General features: G+C 35.3%; 1 protein-coding gene across 1 annotated transcript; it reads left to right on the top strand.

Moving 5' to 3' along the window:
• Positions 1-11677: 11677 nt before the first annotated feature.
• LOC149538714 (protein disulfide isomerase-like 2-3) lies at positions 11678-23195 on the top strand. Its single transcript, XM_089800048.1, has 9 exons — positions 11678-11908; positions 11990-12148; positions 16587-16700; positions 18191-18351; positions 18821-18920; positions 21669-21845; positions 21940-22085; positions 22294-22440; positions 22557-23195. Exons 1-9 carry the CDS (start codon positions 11792-11794, stop codon positions 22732-22734), a joined length of 1299 nt encoding a protein of 432 aa, XP_089656174.1. The 5' UTR covers positions 11678-11791; the 3' UTR covers positions 22735-23195.
• Positions 23196-24234: the final 1039 nt, after the last annotated feature.

Genomic DNA, 24234 nt, shown 5'->3' with positions numbered 1-24234 from the left:
GGGACTAGAATATCCTTGTCTACAAGGTGCTTATTTATGTGATCTAAATTATACTAAAAAAATTAATGATTTATTCACAGACACTTTTAATTTTTTTCCAGATTTTCTCGAGTTACTAGGATCCTACCATGTGAGGATATTTTCATTTTCATAATATGAATATGCTCTCTTTATTTCTCGTTTAAATGAATGATCAATTTCAAAAAAAAAAATTATGGTTTGATTTTAGCCCTATTGGAAATTCTCCTAGCTCTATCTCCATCACCCTCAAGGTATGATCTTGAAAGAAAATAACACAATCAACCACATTTTGAGTATTATATGTTTGACAAGTGATGTTCCTTTAATTTGGCCATACTTTCACATTGCTGCATTTGACCATGTTGTACAAACTACAAAAACCCAATAATTCTACTCCATAATGATTAACATTGCCCTTGTTTTCTAATGGAGACCTTTCCCAATATTGATCTTTCTCTTCTTTCAACCATAGCCAGTAACTTCTTCCTTTTTAACGTCTCTTCAAGCTGAGGGTTTGATTTCTTATTGACCTAGCATTAAAGGCTCCATATTATTGAGACTTGACCTAAAGTATTAAAAATAGAAATGTCCTTTTTAAATGATGCATAAGGATCTTCCTGGTCCAAGTTCCTCCTCATATATATTTTTTGTTGGAATGTTCAAATGGGAAGAGTACTTCTTAGAGGGGGGGTGAATCAAAAGTAACTAGTTTTTATCCTTTTAAACCCTCATTAACACATAACTGAAAGTAAAGTACATGCATGTAAACATATAAGCAAACATGAAATGAAAGTAGGCATCAACACATGACACAAGATATTTGGTAACCTAGAAACCCTCCAAGAATAAGAAGGTAAAACTGGGGTGGGGATGACACCCACAAAAATTACTACAACAATATGTTCAACCACTTCAAATGGTCTGCCTTGTTAAAGGCTTTACACTATGTCAATAGTGACCTGGTTAGAGGATTTACAAACACTTTACAAGAAGTGTCACCCTGTTCAAGGATTTACAATAGGTTGTTAAACCCACCTAATTCAATAGGATTTTCATCACCTTCTCCAAAGGTTTTCCCACCTAGCTGTTAAGCTAACCTATCAACATAGGATTTTCATCATCTAATACAATGGTAAGAAAATATTAGAACATTTTCCTTGATAGAGTGCAATCTTCAATTTTTGGGTTTAGGTACTAGATCTACTCTTCCTATTTTGATCCTTGCTTGATTTGATCTCTGTATGTGTCCCCTATTTTGTTCTGATCAACTGGATGTGTAATTGCTACTCCTTTCACTAAGTCCTTGACACCCTTATTGATTTCTCTGTTCTGCAACAATCTCTTGGCAACTTGATAACTTTGACAACCTTGACATTATGGTGTCCAAGTCTCCTTATAAAGACATTGAGGACTTAGGGTTTGCAATGTAATCATGAACTGTTTTACCTTAGTTCATGGTCTCCTTATAAAGTCTCCTGCTCAAATCCTTGGATTTCACCTATTGGTTGCATGTTGTCTCCAATTTTCTGATTGGCTGCATGTTGATATCATAGGTAAATGCAAAGGCTTGATCTTATCGTCTTATCCCTTTGTGAGTCATGCAAAAATGGTTTTACATCTTAGTTTGTGAAGGCACAAACTATTATGCTAATTCTGTGTTACTCAGCACATATTATATTACTAGTGCTCGGCACATGAATGTTCATGTATTGCTCGGCACATGTTACATTTCTGGATTGCTCAACACCTATTACACTCTGTGTTGCTTAGCACATGAATATTCTTGAATCACTCAGCACATACTGCGCTCTATCTTGCTCGGCATGAACTATGATGCGACACCTGTATACTGCTCGACATCTATTACTTGCTTAGCACCTGAAGTCACTCGACACTTGTTAAGATTATGACTCGAAAACTACTATAACGCACTCAGCATACATAGTGTACTCGATATATATGGTGGAATTGGCTAAGTGTGTTGACACTCGAATGTCAAGACCATTCTAAGACCAACATTTTTGACCCTTTCAAAATAAAGTAACATTTTGCCACCTTTATTAGAAATTGGTTTTCTATTATTTTTAGCTGATGTGTACTACTTATTTGAGTCTTCTTTCTCCATCCTTATAAATCTGCCCCAATTTTCTTTAGTTAAGACAATAATTCCTCCTCATCCTTTGTCACTATCAGTTATTGTATTCCATCTTGAGGCTATTTTGTATCCCTTAAACATAGGAACTTTATACCATTGTGATCATGTGTCTCTATAAGAAAGATAATTTCTTTATTTTTAGCTATATGCCTAACCCAGGTCCTCTTTTCCATGGGTAGCCTCTACAATTCCAACTAACAATGGTTAAATGCTCCTAGGAGGGCACCAAGTACCTACTTCTTAATTGTCATCTTGACATTGATTTGAGCATTTCCATTTTGTAACCAATCCTATTTTCCATCATCCCTTGCTTTTTTTAATTAAGACAATAATTCCTTCACATTCGTTGTCACTATCAATTCTTTTGTTCTAGTTTGAGGCTATTTTGTATCCCTTAAACTTAGGAACTTTATACCATTGTGATCATGTGTCTCTATAAGAAAGATAATGTCTTTAGTTTTAGCTAAGTGCCTAACCCAGGTCCTCTTTTCCATGGGTAGCCTCTACAATTCTAACTAATAATGGTTAAGTGCTCCTAGGAGGGCACCAAGTTCCTACTTATTTGTCATCTTGTCGTTGATTTGAGCATTGCCATTCTGTAACCAAGCCCATTTTCCATCATCCCTTGCTATCTTTACTTTTGCCAATTTTTAATTTTTTTTAATCGGTAAATGACTGAAGCCTTTGAATTATATAAATAAAATAAGAAATTACTAGTATCTCAAGTATCTCCATTCAAATAGGCATTGATAGGAAAGAATGGAGAAGAAAACCTCTAGTCTTGCTTGGGACTTTCATCCTTTACACTTTTACATTTTAAAAGGGGCATACAACTTCAGTTAACTTGAAAATTGTAACTATCTTAATATCCATTTCTTAGGTTACATGATACTTCTTAACCACTTTCATAAGAACCATCTATGCATAATTCCTTTGTCTCTCATTCTAGTTAGGTTAATAGTTAATTCCAATAAGATTTTTAGTTAGATGACCTTCTTATTATGGTTTTGATGTGAATGCTACTCGTAAATCTAAGTTTTTGCCAATTTTACTGATTTAAGGATATTAGGCTTCTAATCTAAATAAAATTGAGCTTGGTAAAATATTACCTATATTGGCTTTGTCATTGACATACATAAACTTTGGCCCATTCTTTGTTGGTTACCTTCTTGTTAAATTATGGTAAGATCCCCATCAACACATATGTGTGTGCCTTTAAGGAACCTCTTGTTACTTAGAATTATGTTTTTGTGTTCTTCAAAGTAGCACTTACAAGTTTGACATTATTATCTTTTATCCATTTTCCAATCCTTAATGCTTGTTGGTTTAGTTTATACCATTCTAGAAAATAGTTAAATATATTCGAGTAAAAGGTTAATTTAATTTAATTTATTGAATTACCTTACTCTCTTCTTAAGATTTCCCTTTAAGCACTTGCATTTCCATTTAATAATTAATTAGTAATTATTAAATACCATTTTACCTCTTAAGGTTTCCCTTTTAGGTCTTTCGACCTCCTTCTATAATGATTGATCTTTTGTAAATATCTCTCATCTTTTTTAGTCTGTTAATATAATGTGCATATTCTTAGAGCTAAACCCTTGCCTCTTCTTTGTCTTCTCTTCTCTGTGGTAGGTACTTGCATGTAGGTGTTCCTCTGGTTTTGTAGATTTGTATTTCTCAAATCCTACATGGTATTAGAGCCTGACTTGTTGTAGCTTGTTCTTATTTGGAGAAAAAGAAGAATGCGGGTTTGACATAACATATCTGGCTTTTTTTTTGGGTATTTTTGTGAAAATAGGGAGGTATTTGAAATTTAGAACACTTTGAGGCCAAACAGACCTCGCAATTGGATTCAGAAGACATCAAAACCCCTATTTTCGTATTAAATTTATCAATTTTGGATAACATTGACTGGGGAGGAAATTTTTTTTGCATACCAGGGTCATATGACCTCTTGCATGCAAATCGAGACAATTTTTTTTAATTTAAAAATGTTGTTTTAAAATGTGATGCATTTTTTAAACAACATGCTACTAGAGAGTCACCATTGCACTGCTTCCCAACACCACCGCTCAACTCTGCACCGCCGCTCCACCCGAGCCATTGCTCCACCGCGCTCTACTTGAATGCTTTGCCTAAATGCTTTGCTCTGCTTGATAGCGCCACCGTTCCTCCACTGAAGAACTGCTCACCTCTCTCCACTAGCATGTGGTCATATGGAAAGGTTGGGGGGCTTAAATTTTAGCCCCTAGGTAATTTTTCGGGCACTTTTTTTTTTTTGCAATTTTTTGCAAATTCAAAGGCCCTAACAGTCTTTTCGATCTAATTTGAGCATACAGAGGTTTTTTTTGGATCCAAGAGAAGCGCTAGAAAGATGATGGTGAAGGTATTTTTTGGATTTTTTTCTAGTTTAGCATATGTGATTTCACTTAAAGTTAGATGATGTTTTCTATCTTTCGGGGTTGTAACTTGCTCATTTTAGCTTTATTTTTCAATCCGAAAGAAGTGCCTAAAAGATCTTCTTGAGCCCTATCCAGATTCTGTATTATTTTCATTAATATTTCTCAAAGATACATGTGATTCTCAAACTAATTTTTTATTCTCTCTTCTCTCGTACACATTCCTTCTAGCAGCTAGGGTTCAATTTTTTGCATTGTGGGGGGTGTTTTGTATTATTGTTTCTATTATTTACACCAGTAAACCATAAATTTTTCAAAAAATAATCCAACACCTTCTAAAACAATGGCCAAGACCTCTTCTTTTCTAGAACTTTTGACCCTTCATAACTATCACACATGGAAGTCCTTGATGACATGACTTCTCTAATCAAAAGGGTTGTGGTCTTGTTTAGATGCATTACAACCAATTTTATAGAGGATTTTTGAGGTTATGCCACAGCAAAACAAGATGGATGAGGCAATGGGGTTTATTTCTTTACATGTATTTGATAGTCTACAATTTCATCTTGATGGGTGCAATACCTCTCTAGCTATGTGGACCAAGCTTGATGGTTTGTTTGGTATGGTGAATGAGTTGAGGGCACTTCAGATTCAGGTAGAGCTGACCTCTCTTGTACCATATTATTTTCCTTCCATTGAGGACTTGTTGATTAAGTTCAAACAACATAGATCTTTACTCTAGGGTTGTGGGAAAACCAAGATTGACACTGAGTGCATTTACTTGATTCTTTCTAAGCTTCATGGAAACTTTTAGAATTTTGCTTCTACCTTCTATTCCACCAAGGATGCTTTGGGTACTAGTTTTATTATGCCATCTTTTGAGGTTTTTTGTGATTGTTTGACTCAAGAGCAAGCTAAGCTCTCTTAGTTGGATTCTCTCATAGGCTCATAGACTTATGCATTGGTAGCTCAACCATCTTCTGGGACGAAGGACAAGAAACATAAGCCACATCCTATAGTGTCTTAGATTGATTTTAGACCTCATGTGAGGCATTGCCCCAACCCATCCTAGCACCAATGATACATTATTATTTTGATACTCATGCCTTGTTATGTCAGAACATTATTGGATACACTAAACATTTTTATGCAATTTTACGATGTGTGATGCTTTACTTCAGTTATCTGATTTTCTCATTTAATGTTTATAAATATGTATAATGATGAAGAAAATGTATGCAACATTAACACTTTTGGTTATGCAAGTCGAAGGGTTAGAAATATGAGTGGAATTAGATAAACAACTATTTATTAAGAAATGGATGCTTTAATTTATATAATTCCTCTAATATGTAATTCACATTATGCATGTGGTTTTTGGACCTACTGATGTGTGCAATGAGTGTGCAGGAAAATTAGCCGTGACAACTCAATGGAGAGGCGGAGCTAAATTACTTATTGATTTTGTGCTAACCTTGTATTGTAATTCTTTAAAGGTTGTAAATTTGGTCTTACAATTCTCCTAACTTTTAATTGTCCCTAATAAGTCGTTAAAGGCCTAGAAGCATTAAATTTAAGTACCCTATGGGTAAGGGTATGGGTGGGGAGTACTTTCCAACCCTTTAGCCTCCTTGGTTGACTTTTAGGGTCACTCAAAAACCCTATTTTAGGTTGATTTCGAAAATGGATTGTTCTTTACTTGAGTTAGTGAAACCAAACCTCCATCTTGAGTTACTTGAAGTCTAGTTGAGTTAAGGACCATACTTAGAGGCATTTTGGGCATAGTTTTGGTTTTTGTCACCCAATCCTCTAGTTTTGGAGGAAGTTTGAAGATTGAAGGAAGAAAGGGAAGCTCTTCTGAAACCACCATTGCCATAACTCTTCTATGAAGGTAGGAGTTCTTCACTCCTTGAATGGTTCTTTATGTGTGTTCATGTTTTGAATCTTGCTTGAATCATGTTTGAGACATTGTGTAGTTATGCATTTCTTGCTTGTGTGTTTGGGGTGGATTTGGGAGGGATTTTACCTTGTTTTCTTTTGATGTTATTCATATGCTTCTTGATGTTTTGGTTGTTTTTGAGAGGTTTTCATGGGGATGGTTTTGGCAACACTCACCCTTGGATAGGGAAGAAGTGGCCATGTTTGGGGAAAGGGCCTTAGTTGGACCTCAATAGTGTAGAGTCTCCTCTCATGGTGAGAGGAGGGAAAAAGGGTAGGGTGTATGGGCCCCTACTTGTCATCTCATACCTTGTTGTTATTAAGAATTATTGAATGTGGAAAAGAATGAAAACCCTTATGGATATAGCCTCGAAAGGGCCTTGTAAAAGAATGGAAGTTCTTGAAGTTTTAGCCCCGAAAGGGCTATGTGATGGTATGGTGATTGACTTCTCCTATTGAAAAAATCCACCTTTCCCCTATATTGGTTCATTGTTGGACCTATTGTGCAACCGAGTTGGGAATGCATGCTTAAATTGCTTATCTCCTTGTGTTGTTTACCTCCATGTTGGTTCTTGTCTTTTCCATGTTTCCCTTGATGCAATGAAGACATTTGATAAAAGTTCTCTTGTGAAAGCCTTGAAGAAAACTCATTGAATTGTAATTTTATGTAAGTTGTAATTGAATTTGATGTAGTGGCAAAGACATTGAGTTTTCTTACTGGTTCTTTCCCGATGGAGCCTTGAACCAGGATGAATAATAGAGAAAAGAAAAGATTATGAAATTCTCCTTGCAATGCTCTCATGTGGTTCCAAATTTTGGCATATGTATGTGAGAAATTAGAATGATAGATAATGTATTGAATTGGGAAATTCTAAGTTTCAATTATGATAATGAAAGACAATTGAGGTGTTGAAGTTTTCAATTCGATGTTTTGAATATTAACATGTAATAATAATCCTACATTGTGATCACCAAGCTAGCACATTCATTGTTAAGCTTCATTAGTAATACAATTAAATTTGATAAGAATTATTCATCACCTTTTTGAATTCTGAATATAGGATCATAATTCCTTGTTAAGTTTCATAAAGAACAAGATCAATTTGATTAAGAGGTTTTGAATTTCCTTGAATTTAAATAAATAAGAGAGAACACATACCATGTTATATGATGACTATATAAAACATACATCCTCGTCTTTAGATGATTGAATTAACATGAGCTATAGTAGAAAAGAGAATTATAATCCTTTGCATCCTTTTGTATTAGTGTGCTTGTTCATAGGAACTCCATATTACCTCTAGAAATGTTTAAATTCATTTTGCGTACCAAGGAACTTTAGCAAGAAAACATGTCAGCACTTGGCAAAAAAATTGGTTTTCAAAATTGTGCATCTCCAGGTCAAAAAACCCTCTCTGGAAAATGTATGGAGAAGCCTTAAATTTCCCCATGTCACAGAGAATATTCCATGAGATATTCTCCTTTGAATTACAAATCAAAAATCATTGCTAATTCATTAAATAATATGACTTAAATAAGATTGAATATAAAACATCTAAATATATATATGTTAATGCTTTTAAATTCAACATCCCAACTATAAAACTTTTGGGCATTTAATTCAATAGGTCTTAGAGATTTGAGGCATGATACAAGTCGAATCATATAGTAAATTTAAAAAAAAAAAAAAAACTTCCAACCACCTGTCAGCAAGTATAGGGGTTGAATCACCTTGAGGGAGGGCATGAGAATATTTAAACATTTCATTTGTGACAAAACTTTTTTTTATGCTTTCTCCCCACTCATCATCTTAACCTTGCGATGACGTGGGGTCATGTCTTGGCTTGTGGAGGTGGTGAAGTTATTAACAAAAAAACTTAAAACCCCTCTGCACTTTTCACCCACCCCCCAACGCCTCACTCTTCCTCACGCGTGATCCAATGCGTGGGCAGATGGAAGGGACAGGTCTGCATGCACAGGCCCTTGGGCAGCGCGCAGACTCTTGGGAAGTGGGGTCTAAGTTGCCCACTTGGCATGGGGGGGGGTGGTGTAGGGGGGAAAAGTAGGTCCTAGGACTAGGGTAGGAGGGGGGTGTAGGTTTGTTAGTTGGGTCATTTGTATTATGTTAGTAAGTTAGTTAGTAATTAGGTTAGTTGTGTAGTTTAGATTAATAGATTTTAGTTAGTTTAAGTTGTTTTAAATTTGAAGTTTAGTTAGAATAGTTTTAATTTTATTTGAATTAATTTAGTTGTTATATCCTTAGTGTAGTACTTGTTATGTTAGCTTAAAATTTAAATATAAGTTAATTTATTTTAGTAGTAATTAATTAGTCAAGGATTGTTCTAACTAAATTATTATGTTTAGTTAGTTTTAGATGTATGTCCTATTTAAATTAGGATTAGCGTTAATTATTAAGTGGTGTGTGGATGTTAAAATACTAAGCTATTGTTTTTAATTTAAAAAGTTTTTTAAATATGAAATTAGAATATCTCAATTGGACAACCTTAATGTTTTATTAATTCATGTTATACTATTGTGTGCGTATAGATCGATTTTAATAAGGATCTAATTTATGATAGTTAAAAAAAAGTTAGATTAAAATATAGATTTACTGAATTCATTCTTGTCATCAATTATAGTGGTAAACAATTAATTAATTATTTGGATGGTTATAGTATGTTGGAGAAAATTTTAAGGCTATGCTTAAATTTGGATTAAGCTTTAAAACATAATTCGAATGAAATCGCTAGAAGCTAATTAATGGAATTAAGCCTGAAGTAAATCATTAGAATTGTAATAATGTTCAAGTTATCAATTTGTTGGGAGGGCCTAGTTAATTAGGTCACCTTTATGGTCATTGTTATTTAAGTCTTTGTGTCGATCTCTGTCAACCTTAATTTCTTTTGTATCTTAGTTTAAAAAAAAAAAAAAATTGTGCGTTTTTGCCCCTAATATTTTGGGCATGACACCTCACATCAAATGGGGCTCACCTCCTCCTAAGGGAGATAAACCAAAGCCAAAAAGATTGAAGCGTGCTTATTGTAATAAGCCTAATCATAATGAGTCACATTTACATGAGAAGAAGTTAGATGGCTATGCCAAATAGGTTTTAGATTTGATAGCTCTCCTTCAGAAGAGAAACATTGATATTCCTTCTACTTCACATAGATCTTCTTCATTATCATCATTTTAGTCATATGGTAAAGATATAAGAAAGGGTCTTGCACTATGTGCAACTACTACTCCACGTTCTTTTAGATGGTTACTGAATTCAGGTGCTTCACACAATATGTCATCTTCTCAGGATTTGTTCTCTTCTTTTGAGTCTTCTCCTACTCCACACATTTTGATGGAGAACAACAATTTATGACTGTATGTGGGAAAGGTTCTATTGACATTGATGATGGCACATTTCATGATGTACTTTGTGTTCCATCTTTGTTCTCTAACCCTCTCTCTATTTATCAGATTACACACAATGGGACAGGGAAGACAGTTGAGTTTGGACAAGATTCAATGCACATCAGAGATAGTGAGACATGCAATATTGTTGCCACATGGACTGTTGATCAATCTTCTTGCCCGTACTCTTTCTCTCATTTTGGTCCAACATCTCCACTATCAGAGAATCACTCTCCTTCTTCATGAGAGACTACTGAGGTGAAGTTAGGTCGCTTGAACTTATATGTTGTTCCTGACACTAATGTTGTGACTTTTACACCTCCACCTCCTATTCAAATTCCATTTATTGCACATGATTACTCTTCAACCTTGCCTACCATTGTAGCTAAGGTCATCGAGCCACCTAATGCAATTGTTGAGGATATATCAGAGGACACACATCTCCTCTTAAATGACAGATTCAACACACCTGTTATCCCACCTCCATTGGAGATTCCATTTCAAGATTCTCATGCATTCTCCTTTGAGCATCAACTAGAACTTCCAGCTTCACCTTACATTCAGGGGTTTCACCCTCCTTGTCCACTGCTTTTGTTTCTTTCAAATTGGAGCCACATTGGTATGTTAATTGACACATGAGTTCTGCCATTTGAGGGGGGCTATAAGTCTCAAGCCTTTATCGTGGGGGTTTTATTATACCTATGGTCTTGAGAGAGTCTCTTGAGACATATCATTTGTACTTTTTTCTTTGCTATCTCTTTTTGGAGTAGGGTTTTCCCCTATTTTTCCATTTCATAGAGATTTGGTTGTGATTGGGTACCTCATCAGGCCTTTTTGTTGAGACTCAAGTTTGCTTTCACCATTGTAGTTTCCTTGTTTTTTCTTACATTATTTGTAGGTGCATTGTTGCTCATCTTAAGGGAGGGGGGGTGTTAGAGTAAAAGGTTAATATAATATAATTTATTAAATTACTTTTACTCTCTTCTTAAGATTTCCCTTTATACACTTGCATTTCCATTCAATGATCAATTAGTAATTATTAAATACCATTTTACCTCTTAGGGTTTCCCTTTTAATTTTTTTGACATCCTTCTGTAAGAATTGATCTTTTGTAACTATCTCTCATCTTTTCAATCTAATAATATAATTTGCATATTCTTCGAATCAAACCTTTGCCTTTTCTTTCTCTTTTCTTCTATGTAAGAGATTCTTGCATACAAGTGTTTTTCAAATTATATGAATTTGTATTACTCATATCCTACAAAATAAATCTTTTACTATTATTAGTATTTTTAATTCTTTTATATTTTCCATAGCCCTTTGACCTTTTAATAATGATACTTGTAACCTTATCATTTATATGTCTTCTTACATACTTTTCTATGAAGTCAACATATGTTTGATGACCCCTTTATTTCCTAAATTTATAACTTGACCGCTTCTATTTATTGTCTCAACTATTTTCTTTTATCTCCGTATTTACCATTACATATTGAATTTCTTTAATTTCCACGTCGCTATCTTTTTAAGTTCCACTTGTTTTGTTTCATTTTGACATTAAACTGCAATTTCTACATATAATATTTATTAATTTCTAATTATCTTTCGCAATCTCTTTTTATCAATGTCCTCATAACTCCTCAATCTCTGGTTAGGAAATAAAGAATGGAACGTGGCGGTGAGTACACGTGTCAGTAGAACATTGGGTCGAACACGTAATAGTTTTGGGGTAAATGATTTGATCGTTGTGGTTCGGGGTAAATTGAATTTGCAGGTGTCTGAGAGTTGTGGAGAGTGCAAGAAAGAGACGTATATTAGCGCAGAACCTGAATAATCGAAGTAACAAGACTACAAATTGTTGTCGCGGAGCAGAATGGAGTTGAGATGGATTTGGGTGACTCTGTTGGTGGCATATGTGTGCGTGGCGGAAGCTCTGTATGGGCCCTCATCCAATGTGCTTCAGTTATCTCCCTCCAATTTTAAGTCCAAGGTAACCTAAGATCATAGACTGGGCGTGTCTTCAAGCTAGATAGTTCGCATTTTTCATGATCTTGCTGTTGTTTGACTGCAGGTATTGAGTTCAGAAAAACTTGTGTTGGTAGAGTTTTATGCGCCCTGGTGTGGTCACTGCAAGGCGCTGGCTCCCATCTGGGAAAAGACAGCCAGTGTTTTGAAGGGATTTGTTACAGTTGCCGCTCTTGATGCCGATGCCCATCAGTCTCTTGCGCAGGCATGCCCTCTTTTGTATTCATCGTTTTATTTCTACAATAAAATTTATTATTGGCACGCCTGCAACATTTATTTTATGGATATTTTTATGTGTCCTTTATTCGAACACAGCAATATAGTATTGTAAACTCGTTTTTAGTTCTTTCAAACTATATTTCAAGGTGGTTTTTTTGTGAGGCATGGTCCGATCCTTGATAGTGAATTAGGTAGGATAAGTCATTTTTGTTTTGTTTTGGAAAACCCTACTTTCCCTAGTTTAAACTTTTCCATTCAACCACGGTCGTTCTTTTGAACCCACTTATACTGTTTAGGGTAAAAGTGGCGCCTCCTTTATGTCTGTTAAGTACTTTTTAATATATTTGCAAGCATCATTGATGGATAAGAATAAAGTAAAATCCTTCTCAGAAGCATTACAAATTGTCATCCAATCTCAAGTTGAATCCTTTCTCTTCCATGAGACAATCTCTGGTACAAAAATGGAACTGCTAATGAGGCGATCTCAATCGCTTTAGAAGAGAATCTCGAGATTGCTAATATTCTGAGAATCCTGACAGTGGAAACTTGAGAAAAAATGAAATTTAAGCTTTTGAAAATCAGGATTTTTGTCCACAAATCAGATTGCTACGAGATTATGAATCATTGCACATAGCTGATCAAAGATTTCGTTCTGAAAGTAAATTATTACAATTTAAGCTTTAGAACTTGAATACAAAAACTCATGAAGATGGGTTATGGGATCCGTGCATGGAAAAGGTAAAACTCTGATTCTTTAGTTATGTTTAAAAGATTGAATTCTGAAATCCTGAGGATGGAGAAGGTGGTGAGAGAAGGGCAGGGGAAAAACCAAGAAAGATGAGTTTGAGGGATATGCCCTTGTGCACGGAAAAGGTAAAACTCTGATTCTTTAGTTATGTTTAAAAGATTGAATTCTGAAATCCTGAGGAAGGAGAAGGTGGTGAGAGAAGGGCAGGGGAAAAACCAAGAAAGATGAGTTTGAGGGATATGCCCTTATGATAAGCTTGATGTGATTGAAGTGGGGATCCAACCAAGTAATATAGAAGAGGCATATGGAATTTGATACAGCATGCAAATGTATAGAAAGACAGGTTTGAGAATCTGCTTGCCAATTTTGATTTTCAGAACCTTGGATCTTGCCCGAATGAAGGTTCCTATAATACCCTGGGGCAATGACAAGTGCCTACACAGGGGGAAGGTGTCCTTAACTTAACGAAAACCATTTTGTGTTTACAAATGGTTCTTCAATATTGGGAATGCAATACATTGGTAGGTAATTTGTCAAAGTTGACTTTGTAGCTTCTACTGTTACACCTGCTAGATCTGGTGAGATCGATTTGTTAGTGGGTCTACTGCATACTAATCAAGCTGTGGTTAGCTGCCCTAGATGGAGAGGGAGGCCAGTCAAGTGAACTTAATGTTAATGTTAGTAAAACCCGTTCATCTCTTAGGCTTCATCATAGTGAAGCTTCTCGTTCAATCATTATGGCACCAAAATTTTATGCTTCAAATCTGTGCATCGCATATGGTTATGGAGAATTTGACAGGATGACATTTTCTTAGAAAAATGGGATGCTATACTTGAGGTCCTTCCTTATCAAATCCCATATATTGAACCTATCTTTATAAGTTTTTATATTGAAGTTCTAATCATATTAAAAAGATTCATTGTTGACTTGTGTTAATTTCTTCTCTCTCAATGCAATTGGCCATTCTACCTTTTTGTTCTCTTGGAAAATGGCTACATTTCTGCTATGCTTTGGGTTGTGTAATCTGTGATGTTGATAGGGACGAGGTGGTTGTTGGCTGTTTGGATTCGGGAACGGTCACATTCTTAGGCATTTAGTATTTGACCTTACAAAATTCACTGGCAGTCTTGATAATACTTGATGTGAGTGTTGGATGGAAAGCAAGAGTACTGTTGCGGCTGCATTTTCCTTGATGTCCACACTTCCTGATTGTCCATCGTACATAAATAGCATCACATTGAGGCACTAAAACAAGCCCTTGAATCTATTGAATTTTTCAGAATACTTTCCTAGAGTTTCATTTGCCATTTTTTTTTCAAATAATTAGGACCAAGGCATCCAGGGTCATTACTTTTTCTTCAGGATTTGGGGATAGCAGGCGAACAACAATTAAAGTTCAGGAGGACAGTAGTTAAATTTCGGGAGGACTATTGCATCTGTATGAAAAATCATTCAAAAAATAAATGCAAATATGTTAAATAATTTAAACAAACCATATGAAAATTTAAAAGGTATATAATATGCCGGGTTAACAATTCTTTTAATCAAACCAAAAATTAAATTGATGAAGTAAACCTTGAAACTGAGAAGTTACAATTCGGCATTGCGAATTACAATTGGAGGCAAATCACATGTGGACATGTTAATTTCGGAGGCTCCTCTTGTTGTCGCTGACTGGCTTTTTTTGTGTCAAAAAATCTCAAGTATCTTTCTTGAACATTTGTAGCCATTTAGTTTAGTAAATATGATTCATTGAGCTCTGCATAACGAATTTTCCTCTGTATCATACATTTTCTTGAGCGCCTTAATTTACACTACAAGGGGTTCATAATTGACATGCTTGTAGGCAGACTCAACCAATTTTCCTAATGTCCTGCACACAAATGTTGAATCAATTATAATCTGCATCCACGACTGTCAAGGGAGCCTGGAGATGCTAGGGCATCCCGATGTTGTCCCTAAATGGGAGATTGTTCTAAAAAATGTCTCCCAAATTGAGGGGACACCCCAGCTTTTTTTGTTTTTTTTGCAATAGCTATGATTTTTTTTCCTTTGGGATGAGATGTAGACATTTTTTATTGCCCTTGTGCTTCCAAAATGTATTCGATTCTAGGAATGGGTTTAAAAGTCTTGAATGTGCCTCCCTGGCATATGCTGGTTTTGCATAACAGACAAAATACAAAGATAATACTAATAAGACATCATTCTTCTCTATATTGCCCTATCTCTGAGTTTGTTTTATGGTCCTTAACATGAGTTAAATGCTCATTTTCATTCGGTACTTTAATCTCTTCTTGGATCTTTTGTTGTTTTCCTTCTGTCCAACCAGGTTTTGACCTGATTTCAGTTTCCATCAAAGGAATTTTTGATTGTATCTTTCAAATGCTGTTTAAGATGTCCTCTCCATGATACTGGTGTCTACCATCAACCTATCTGAATTGGTCCTGGAAATCCATGCTTTGAATTATGCTGGGAAACCCAGAAATCACAGTTATAATGAAACTACTGTCAACTAAAATACAGAAATATTGTAATTGGAAAATTTTAGATCAGATTTTTATTTAATACCAAAATTCCGGATGCATAAATGTTGTTTTCAAACTGAACTTAGATTGCTGTTAGGATCCAGATTTGAATGTCAGCTATTGCAACACTAATCTTACAAATTATAACTGTATTGATTATCTGGATTCAAATGTGAACTAGGAAAAATTCATGGAAACTGGCAGGTATTTATCTAGAGCCTAGGGACTTGAGATGCATCTTATTCTTCTACTGTAGATGGTTACACATACATCTCCCTCCAGTAGAAGGCGTTGCTCTCAGTCCAGGGACTTGAGATGCATCTTATTCTTCTACTGTAGATGGTTACACATACATCTCCCTCCAGTAGAAGGCGTTGCTCTCAGTCCTTGCATCTATCATGCAGTCTCATCACATGAATAGAGTCTTCTATAAAAATTAACAAAAATAAATAAATAGAAAGCATGCCCAAGCAGCCTGTACATCACTGTGTAACCCCAATTGAACAGTCCATGTGCCCTAATCTCATTTACAGATTTCAATATTTTATTTTTTATGCATCCCATGCCTTAAAATGGCATCTCTGTTTCACTACCCATCTCCTGTACCTGTCTTGATCTCCTAATCTCCCTGAAAAATGATTAATTGTTAACTTTTCAAGATTATTTTTTTGAATTTCTAGAGAAGTATTGAAAGAGAAATTTAAATTGAATTTATTAGTATCCAAATAGTATGTCCAAGTCATAGGAAGGACAAAAATCAATATTCCAGGCATTGGTCAGCCTTGAGGGGCCTGCTATATACCATAGGTCCATAGCCACAAAGTCTTTTAGTGAAATATTTGCACACCAAAAGTACAATTTGTCAAGAAGTGGGGATTTAGTTGGGAAAAAATTGGTTTTGAAAAAAGTAAACCGCAATAAAAAAGAGAAGCCTGCGGTTTTTAAAAATTTGTAGGCATTTAAATAGCATAGAGATATATAGAGCACTGAATTGAGAGTTCAGCCTATTAATTGTGTAATGCCAAATGGGACCAACAAACTTCATGTGGTCGACCTTGAGGCAAACATATAGCTTTGTAAATACACATAATGTTAAATGGATTTGCAATTGAAATCTAATCAGAAGTCTACTCTTTTTGGACTTGAGCAGGAATATGGAATCAAAGGTTTTCCAACCATCAAGGTATTCGCTCCTGGCAAATCTCCTGTAGATTACCAAGGAGCAAGGGATGTTAAGCCAATTGCGGAGTTTGCAATTCAGCAGGTATGTGAAACGGCTTGCATTTATCTCATGGAGAATATCTGGTTTAATTCTTAGTAGGTAGCTATGTATTTTACTTTGGGGAAAACTTATACTGCTGCTTTGGCAACTTCGTTCAAGTATATTTACAAATATGTATCTATTATGTTGCACCTTTTGAGGATTTGATCATCTCTTTGTCATTCAAATTTGATGTAATTACTGTGATATATCTATGGTTTGTTTGTATTTCCTTTATAGCGTGTTTTCTCATATTAGTCCTTGTTATAATGCTTGATGCTTACCATAAATTTAAATATTTTCCCTTAAATTTTAGGCTTCCTAGTAGATTGCAATTATTTAGAACTTATTTGATTTCGTTTCACCTACCTATGGCAATTTGATATTTTTTTTGGACAAACTGCTACTTTGGGGAAACAGTATTTTCTGCAGTGGGAACATAATACAAATATGCTTATGCGTGTTATCTTGCTTGTCTAGCTTCAAGGGGTTTTGCTAAGCTCTTTTTGTGTTAACCATGGTTTGTTATAATTCTATGACCTAATGTTTTATTTGTTATTAATATATTATGTATTTTTCATCCTTCCCCATTACATTTTCTGATATTTTATTTATTTATGAACTGGAGGAACATGTGTTGTTTCAAAGACTGAACATTTTATTGTTTTTTTGATATGCTACTTTGGGTAAACGTAAGCTGCTGAATTGTGAGACTTTTCTAGGCATTTCCAGTTATCAAACACACCGAAATCTTATTCTGAAACGAATCTCCTGTGGGCTCACATCTGGGATCTGTGTTTTTAAATGCTGAAATGTTTAGTGTTCTAGTTTGATCTTTTAGATATTTTTAAGACCTAGACTGCTGATTAACAAACTCTGAACTTATCTATCATGAGATTCTGGCTTGATCTTCTTGATACAGAAACCTGAATTTAAATTAGAAAGATACATTTCAAATATGTATATGAATATGACATTCTAAACTTATTCTATTTTTAAGCTGCATAAATAGATACATGCATACACACACACACACACACACACATATACATATATATATACACACACACATACATATATACATACACATATACATGTGTGTGTGTATTTGTATGAACATACCCAAAACCCAAATCCCTACAATTTTTTTTGCTGTACTAGCATATTGCACCCATTTACCCAAACCCGTTCCCATTCCTGTTTCAGCAACTTAGGGGGAAACCTTATTTGCTGCAGTGCAAACATAGTACACATATACTTACATGCGTTATCTCGGTTTTCTAGCTTCAAGGAGTTTGGTTATCTGTTTTTGTGTTAACCGTGATTTGGCAGTATTTCTTTTATGGAATTTTATAATTCTATGGCCTAATGTTTAACTCGTTATTATGTATTTTTCATTCTTCCCCATTACATTTTCAGGTATATTATTTATGAATTGGAGGAGCATGTGTTTTTCCAAACATTGAACATTTTATTGTTTTTTTGATATGCAGTTAAAGGCTGTAGTTAAAGATCGTCTGAATGGGAATACTGGATCAAGCAAAAAAAGTGATTCGAGTTCATTAAGTGCATCCGTAGAACTGACCTCTAGCAACTTTGATGATCTTGTCCTGAAAAGCAAAGATCTGTGGCTTATTGAGTTTTATGCCCCTTGGTGAGCTGCTTCTTCTAATGAAATTTGAGCATTCTGTTTAGTTAATGCTTATTTATAGTGGTATTGTACGTTTAGTGTTTGCATAGGAAGCCATATAGAATTGAACTTTGTCTTGGTGTCCACAGTATAGATACAAATTGTGAAAATTTGCCTCCCATTGAATAGTCGAGTCCAATTTATTTCATGCTAATGCTAAGGTTTTATCAAAAAGAATGTGTGCCGTGGTTCTCATGGATAAGCAATAACATAATCATTGGACAATCTTTGTTTTTTCCGAATAGTGTTTGTAAACATCACATTTCATTATCATGGCTGATAAATCACTTTTGGCTTTGAGATTTTAGATTTGTGCTATTCTGTAATTTTATGATCTTTTTAGTTTTTGAGATCTTCATTGCAACTTTTGCCCTCTATTATAATCTCTAATGAAATACTGTTAACTGTTATTTGCATCCCAACATTATCTTAGGTGTGGACACTGCAAAAAACTTGCCCCAGAATGGAAGAAAGCTGCAAACAGCTTGAAAGGCAAGGTGAATTTTGGTCATGTGAACTGTGATTCTGAAAAGGTATGAGCGCTTTTCACACTATTCGTGAGTGTCATCACTTAATTGACTGTGAATTTCTAAGTAGTCATGATTAGTAGGTAATTAAGCATGAACAGTATTTTGCATACTTGGTTTCTTAACTTTTTCATTGATGGCACCATCAGGAATGATTCTTGATTAACTTAAAACAGAAACAAGACGATGGGAATTGATCTTTTGTGTAATTGAAAATGAAGCAAATGGTCCACAGGGTAAAAATGACAATTGCATGTTGCTAGAATCATTTTTACATCCACGACAATTGCATGTTGCTAGAATCATTTTTACATCCACAAAAATGATTCTAGCAACATGCGATTGTCATTTACCCCGTGGACCATTTGCTTGCCTGAAGTAGGACCATGCAAATATAATATCTTTCCTTGTCTGTCTAGTGGACATTGAGCCCGTGTAATTTGAAGAAATTGTCACATGTTTCTGATACTAATGCTTCATAGTATCTACCTTTTATTTGCAATAACAGATCTGAATACTTTATTGTTTGAAGGAAAGTTAATTGTTTGACATATGTATCTGATAGGTTTGTTAGTATAGGTATTGAGTTTACAATTGGGGATCAACTAACACTGCAGCCTGCTTGAAAACTAAATGAATGTTGGTCTTTGGTGACCTATGCTTTTAATCCAGCCATCAGTAATCTGTCTTTTGCTTCATCTGCATGTAATTGGTACTGGTGATATAATTGGGTTTGAATCAGGTCCACCTTCCTTATATGTTTTTGTACCTTGTATTGCCAGTAGGCCCTAATTGTCATGTGTTGCCATCTCACATCACCTCCTTGAACTTGTTGGGCTATGTGTCCTCCTATGTTACCCGTAAATGCCATTTTCTCTGGTGGCTTCTGGATGTGAGGTGACGAGAAAGCCAGAATGGAGTCCTTGTCCATAAATCCATTGGCTTTGAAATCAGAATGTTTTCATTGGCAGAGCCCTCAAAAGTAACCTGGGTTAATACTAGAGCCTGGAATGAATCAGGATTAAATCCAGATTTAAGTCAAGTGAGGGATGAACACACACACACACACACACACACGAGACACATATGCGCGCATGCGCATGCCTACCCATGCATACATGCACACGCACACGCACACAGACATCCACGCATGCACACGCACACACACACACGCACACATGCACACACATGTACGCACACTCACACACACACATCTGCACGCACACACACACACACACACGCACACCCACCCACATGCACACACACGCACGCACACCCACTAATGCCACATCAAAGTTAAACATGTTTTAAGAATTTCCTTGGGGTTGTTAAGGTGTTGGAATGAAAATTTGGAAAAATATGAGTAAACACCCATGAGAGGGGATCTGCATGCGAAAGGAACATAAACTAGGTTCAAATTTAATATAATGTCAACGTGATAAAGTGAATCCAATTGATGAACTCGAGCCAGAATAAAATGCTGCATTAAACTTGGATGAGAAATTGAGTTTAATGTCACAAGTTAGTCGGAAATGAATATAGTTGGGGGGAATCTAATGTATACAAAGGCAATCAGGTGCAGAAAAATGTCACGAGTTTTAATTATTACTAATAGTTTACATTCTGCTTATACAAGCATCAACGCAAGATCAATACAAGCTCTTCTAGCACAACCATAAGACTAAAATCAACTCCTTTGAGCAATCACACTAGAAAGCACATTTGCCTGAATAACAATAACAGTGTGTGAAGAGCTGGAGCATCATCCAGGTTGTCCTCATTTGTCTGAACATCAGTCTTTTATTACTTCAGTGCCTCAGATGCTTTCTTTCTTTGAATAGAGTTGATAGCAATGGATTTGGTTGTTCCTTTGTCCCGTGGAATGTTAATGTTGGACAAAATGATTTGATGACTGCACTAGTATTTTGTCTGGTGATGGCATGGTGAGCATTTGTAAGAGTGTGAAGAGGCAATGAAAAAGATTCGCTCCATTCTTTTCAACTTGGAATTCTTATTGCATACATAATGTCCAGTTCATAACAACTTGAGTTTGGTTGCTTCTTTTCATTCACACTGCCGGCATTACTTATTCTATTGTGCAATTCCATCACTTGTCATTTAAAGTTAAATTGTATTTCACCTGAATTTATGTTCTGTTTAGAGGATAAAGTATTTTATAAGCTGCTCAGTTTGGTGGAGTTTTTGCCAAGTTGGAAGTTTTTGGCGATCTTGTGTTGCCCATTCTGTAGCACAATGTCATTTGATGGACAGGACCTGATGATTAGCTCATTCTGACAGTGTTTTATCAATTTCTGGGCATGTTCTTGGATATCTGTTTTTCTTGATGATAACCAATATAGTCTCTATATGTTAATGTTCTTGGCTATTTATTTTCTTAATGATAATTAGTACGTCCCCTATATATCAGAGCAACTTATTCTAAGATATCCTAGGATTAGAGTTAAAATAATTTTCTAGCGAACCCTATCTCATTAGTACATTTTCAGAGAAAACTGAAAATGACACTAAACATAAATTATAGCTATGCATCATGTTTCTCCTTCTAATTGAACTTCTGTTAAGCAGAACATCTTAAATATAAGTGAATAGTTTCTGCGCTATTAGTCAATGAAAAGCTTGAATTTTCCAATGAAAAGGGGCCAAGCTTGTTGAGATATAAGTTGATGCTAATTAACCTCATTTGACATTTGTGATGTTTTCTTTAATTTACTGTTTTTCCATTTGCTTTTGTAGAGTCTGATGAGCAGGTTCAACGTCCAAGGATTCCCTACAATCTTGGTTTTTGCAACTGACAAGGAGAGTCCAGTGCCATATGAAGGTGCTAGAACTGCATCTGCCATCGAATCTTTTGCTCTTGACCAGCTTGAGACAAATGTTCCTCCTCCAGAAGTGGTTGAACTTACAGGACCAGTATGTGGGAGTATATTTGTTTTTGTCCATTTTATAAACAGCTCAATATGGTTAGGTAATTAACCATAGTTGTATTTTCCTATTATTTCATCAGGATGTGATGGAAACAAAGTGTGCAGCATCGGCCATCTGTTTTATCAGTTTTCTGCCTGACATTTTAGACACAATGGCAGAAGGAAGGAATAAGTACCTAGAACTTCTTCTATCCGTTGCAGAAAAATTCAAGAGAAACTCCTACAGGCATGTCTGTAGTGCATGTATTAGTGTTTACTGTTTCTCAAGCCATACTATATTTCTCCTTTGTAGAAGCAAGGGAGAAATAGAAACTATAAAGAATCTCAGAGAAATTAAATTGAAAAGAACTTACTGAACTTTTTGCATAGCAATTGCTAACAGTTAGTTTATTTTCTTCTTTCTTATGGTTGACATTTGTTTTGCAAATTTACAGCTATGTTTGGGCAGCAGCAGGGAAGCAGCCTGCTCTTGAAAAAGCAGTTGGTGTTGGTGGATATGGATACCCTGCCCTCGTAGCTTTGAATGTCAAGAAAGGTGTCTATGCTCCACTTCGTAGTGCATTTGAACTTGAACATATTGTGTAAGTCAAGCTAGCCTCTTGAGTGTTATATTTTACATGTCTCAGTTAAAAAGCATCAAACTTCTGCTATCTAGATATGAGAAGAATTAATTGTTTGCATGCTGGAATTTCACCAGGGAATTTGTGAAGGACGCAGGGCGGGGAGGAAAAGGCAACCTCCCTCTTGAATCCATTCCTGTCCTTGAAAGGATTGAATCCTGGGATGGGAAAGATGGAGAGATTCTAGAGGAAGATGAGTTCTCTCTTGATGAGCTATTGCGTGATGATGTCAGTGACAAGAAAGAAGAGTTGTGAGGAATATGTATTTTAAATAAAGGGATAAATTGCAACGATTTTGATAATTGAAAAGGTTTCTTTGGGCACAAGCTTTACCTTTGTTTTCTGATGGTCCGATTTTTATGGTTATGCTAGGGTGAGAAGTGAGAACACAGAAGGGCAATGCTATGGTGAATCATTACCCTTCTTAGGCGCAGGGACCAAATGCTATGTTGAATAATGGCACCTAACAAACCCTAAAAATATAAAAATAACAGTGAAACGTAAAATAATTCCAAGAATGCAGGCAATGCATGGAGAGATTGGAAGAAATTTATATCTGGTTTAATGGTTAATCTAGGTAAATTCCAGGTGAGTTTGACTTGGACAAAGACTAAATCATACCCAGTAAGTGCATTTAATTTCTGAAATATTAAACATTTAGTTTACCTTTTTTCATAAACATATCTATAAATGGAAAATTAAAATATATTTGGAAAGTGCAGGGAATTGTTGATGAGACAATAGTTGCATAAACTTTTCTCTATTACAAATGTATAAAATTATAAATATTGATGGGAAATAGCCAATACTGTTTGTCAAAACCAATCTTTGCCCACAGGTTTGCAGATAAATCTCGTAGTGGTTAATAATAATGATACACTTGTCCTGGCTTTGGTCAAGATCATATGTATATGGCGTTTTTTGCACTTTCATATTTTTCATGTTGCTTTTGGTGGTATGAGTTTGGAAACAAACTCAAATCGGTTCCATCAATAAACACCTTTAAAATTTATTTGTTGCTCTTAGTGGTATGCGTTTCGGAAACAAAATCCTTCCTTCATTAAACGTTCTAGAAGAGCGCACGTTCCCCATCACTTACGGTTATGCAATTGACTATTGGGTGATATATTCTTCAATTCCATATTTTTAAATGCAGAGTTTTATGTCATTCCAGATGTTTTTTGCAACTTGATTCGGAAACATGAGTTTAGTGGGCACCTCTTTGGTTAAGAGCCAAGGATCAAATCAGTCTCATACTACGCAGGGGTCTTAAGCCTCGGAAGATTTTTGTTTTTGGTGGGATCGTTCAGAAACATTCAACTTCATCAGCAGGCCCTTTACTTCATATGCAATATTGTTGTTTTGCCCTGACTTATTATGCCATTTTACGTACAACATTATTGTTTTTAAAGTGTGTGATTCTTCAGAAATAATAAACAAAGTTCCTAAACAGAGTTTTTACTTTCAAGGACCAGCATTTTAAATTTGTTAGAAGTTAACGTTATCCTTTTACAAATTGTTTCCCAGCACCTCCACCTTATCTAACACTTTCTAGTTTTGTTTTTACCAAATAAGACACTGGAAATGATCAAGCTGATGAAATTCGCTAAAATACTATATCGTAGACTGTTGTTCTCGTGCGAATGGTTTCTAAACTTACATGAATGATTGCTATTTGGAAATTTCAGATTGCTTTTTGTTATCTGATAAAATATTTAGGATAACATTTATAACATGAGAGAACAAGTTTTAGCT

Source organism: Cupressus sempervirens, chromosome 9, assembly GCF_028749045.1.
Source record: "Cupressus sempervirens isolate cs-2001-9-10 chromosome 9, ASM2874904v1, whole genome shotgun sequence".
In the NCBI taxonomy this organism is placed as follows: domain Eukaryota; kingdom Viridiplantae; phylum Streptophyta; class Pinopsida; order Cupressales; family Cupressaceae; genus Cupressus; species Cupressus sempervirens.
The sequence above is the reverse complement of the archived record's forward strand: the minus strand, read 5'-3'. Positions and strand labels throughout refer to the sequence as shown.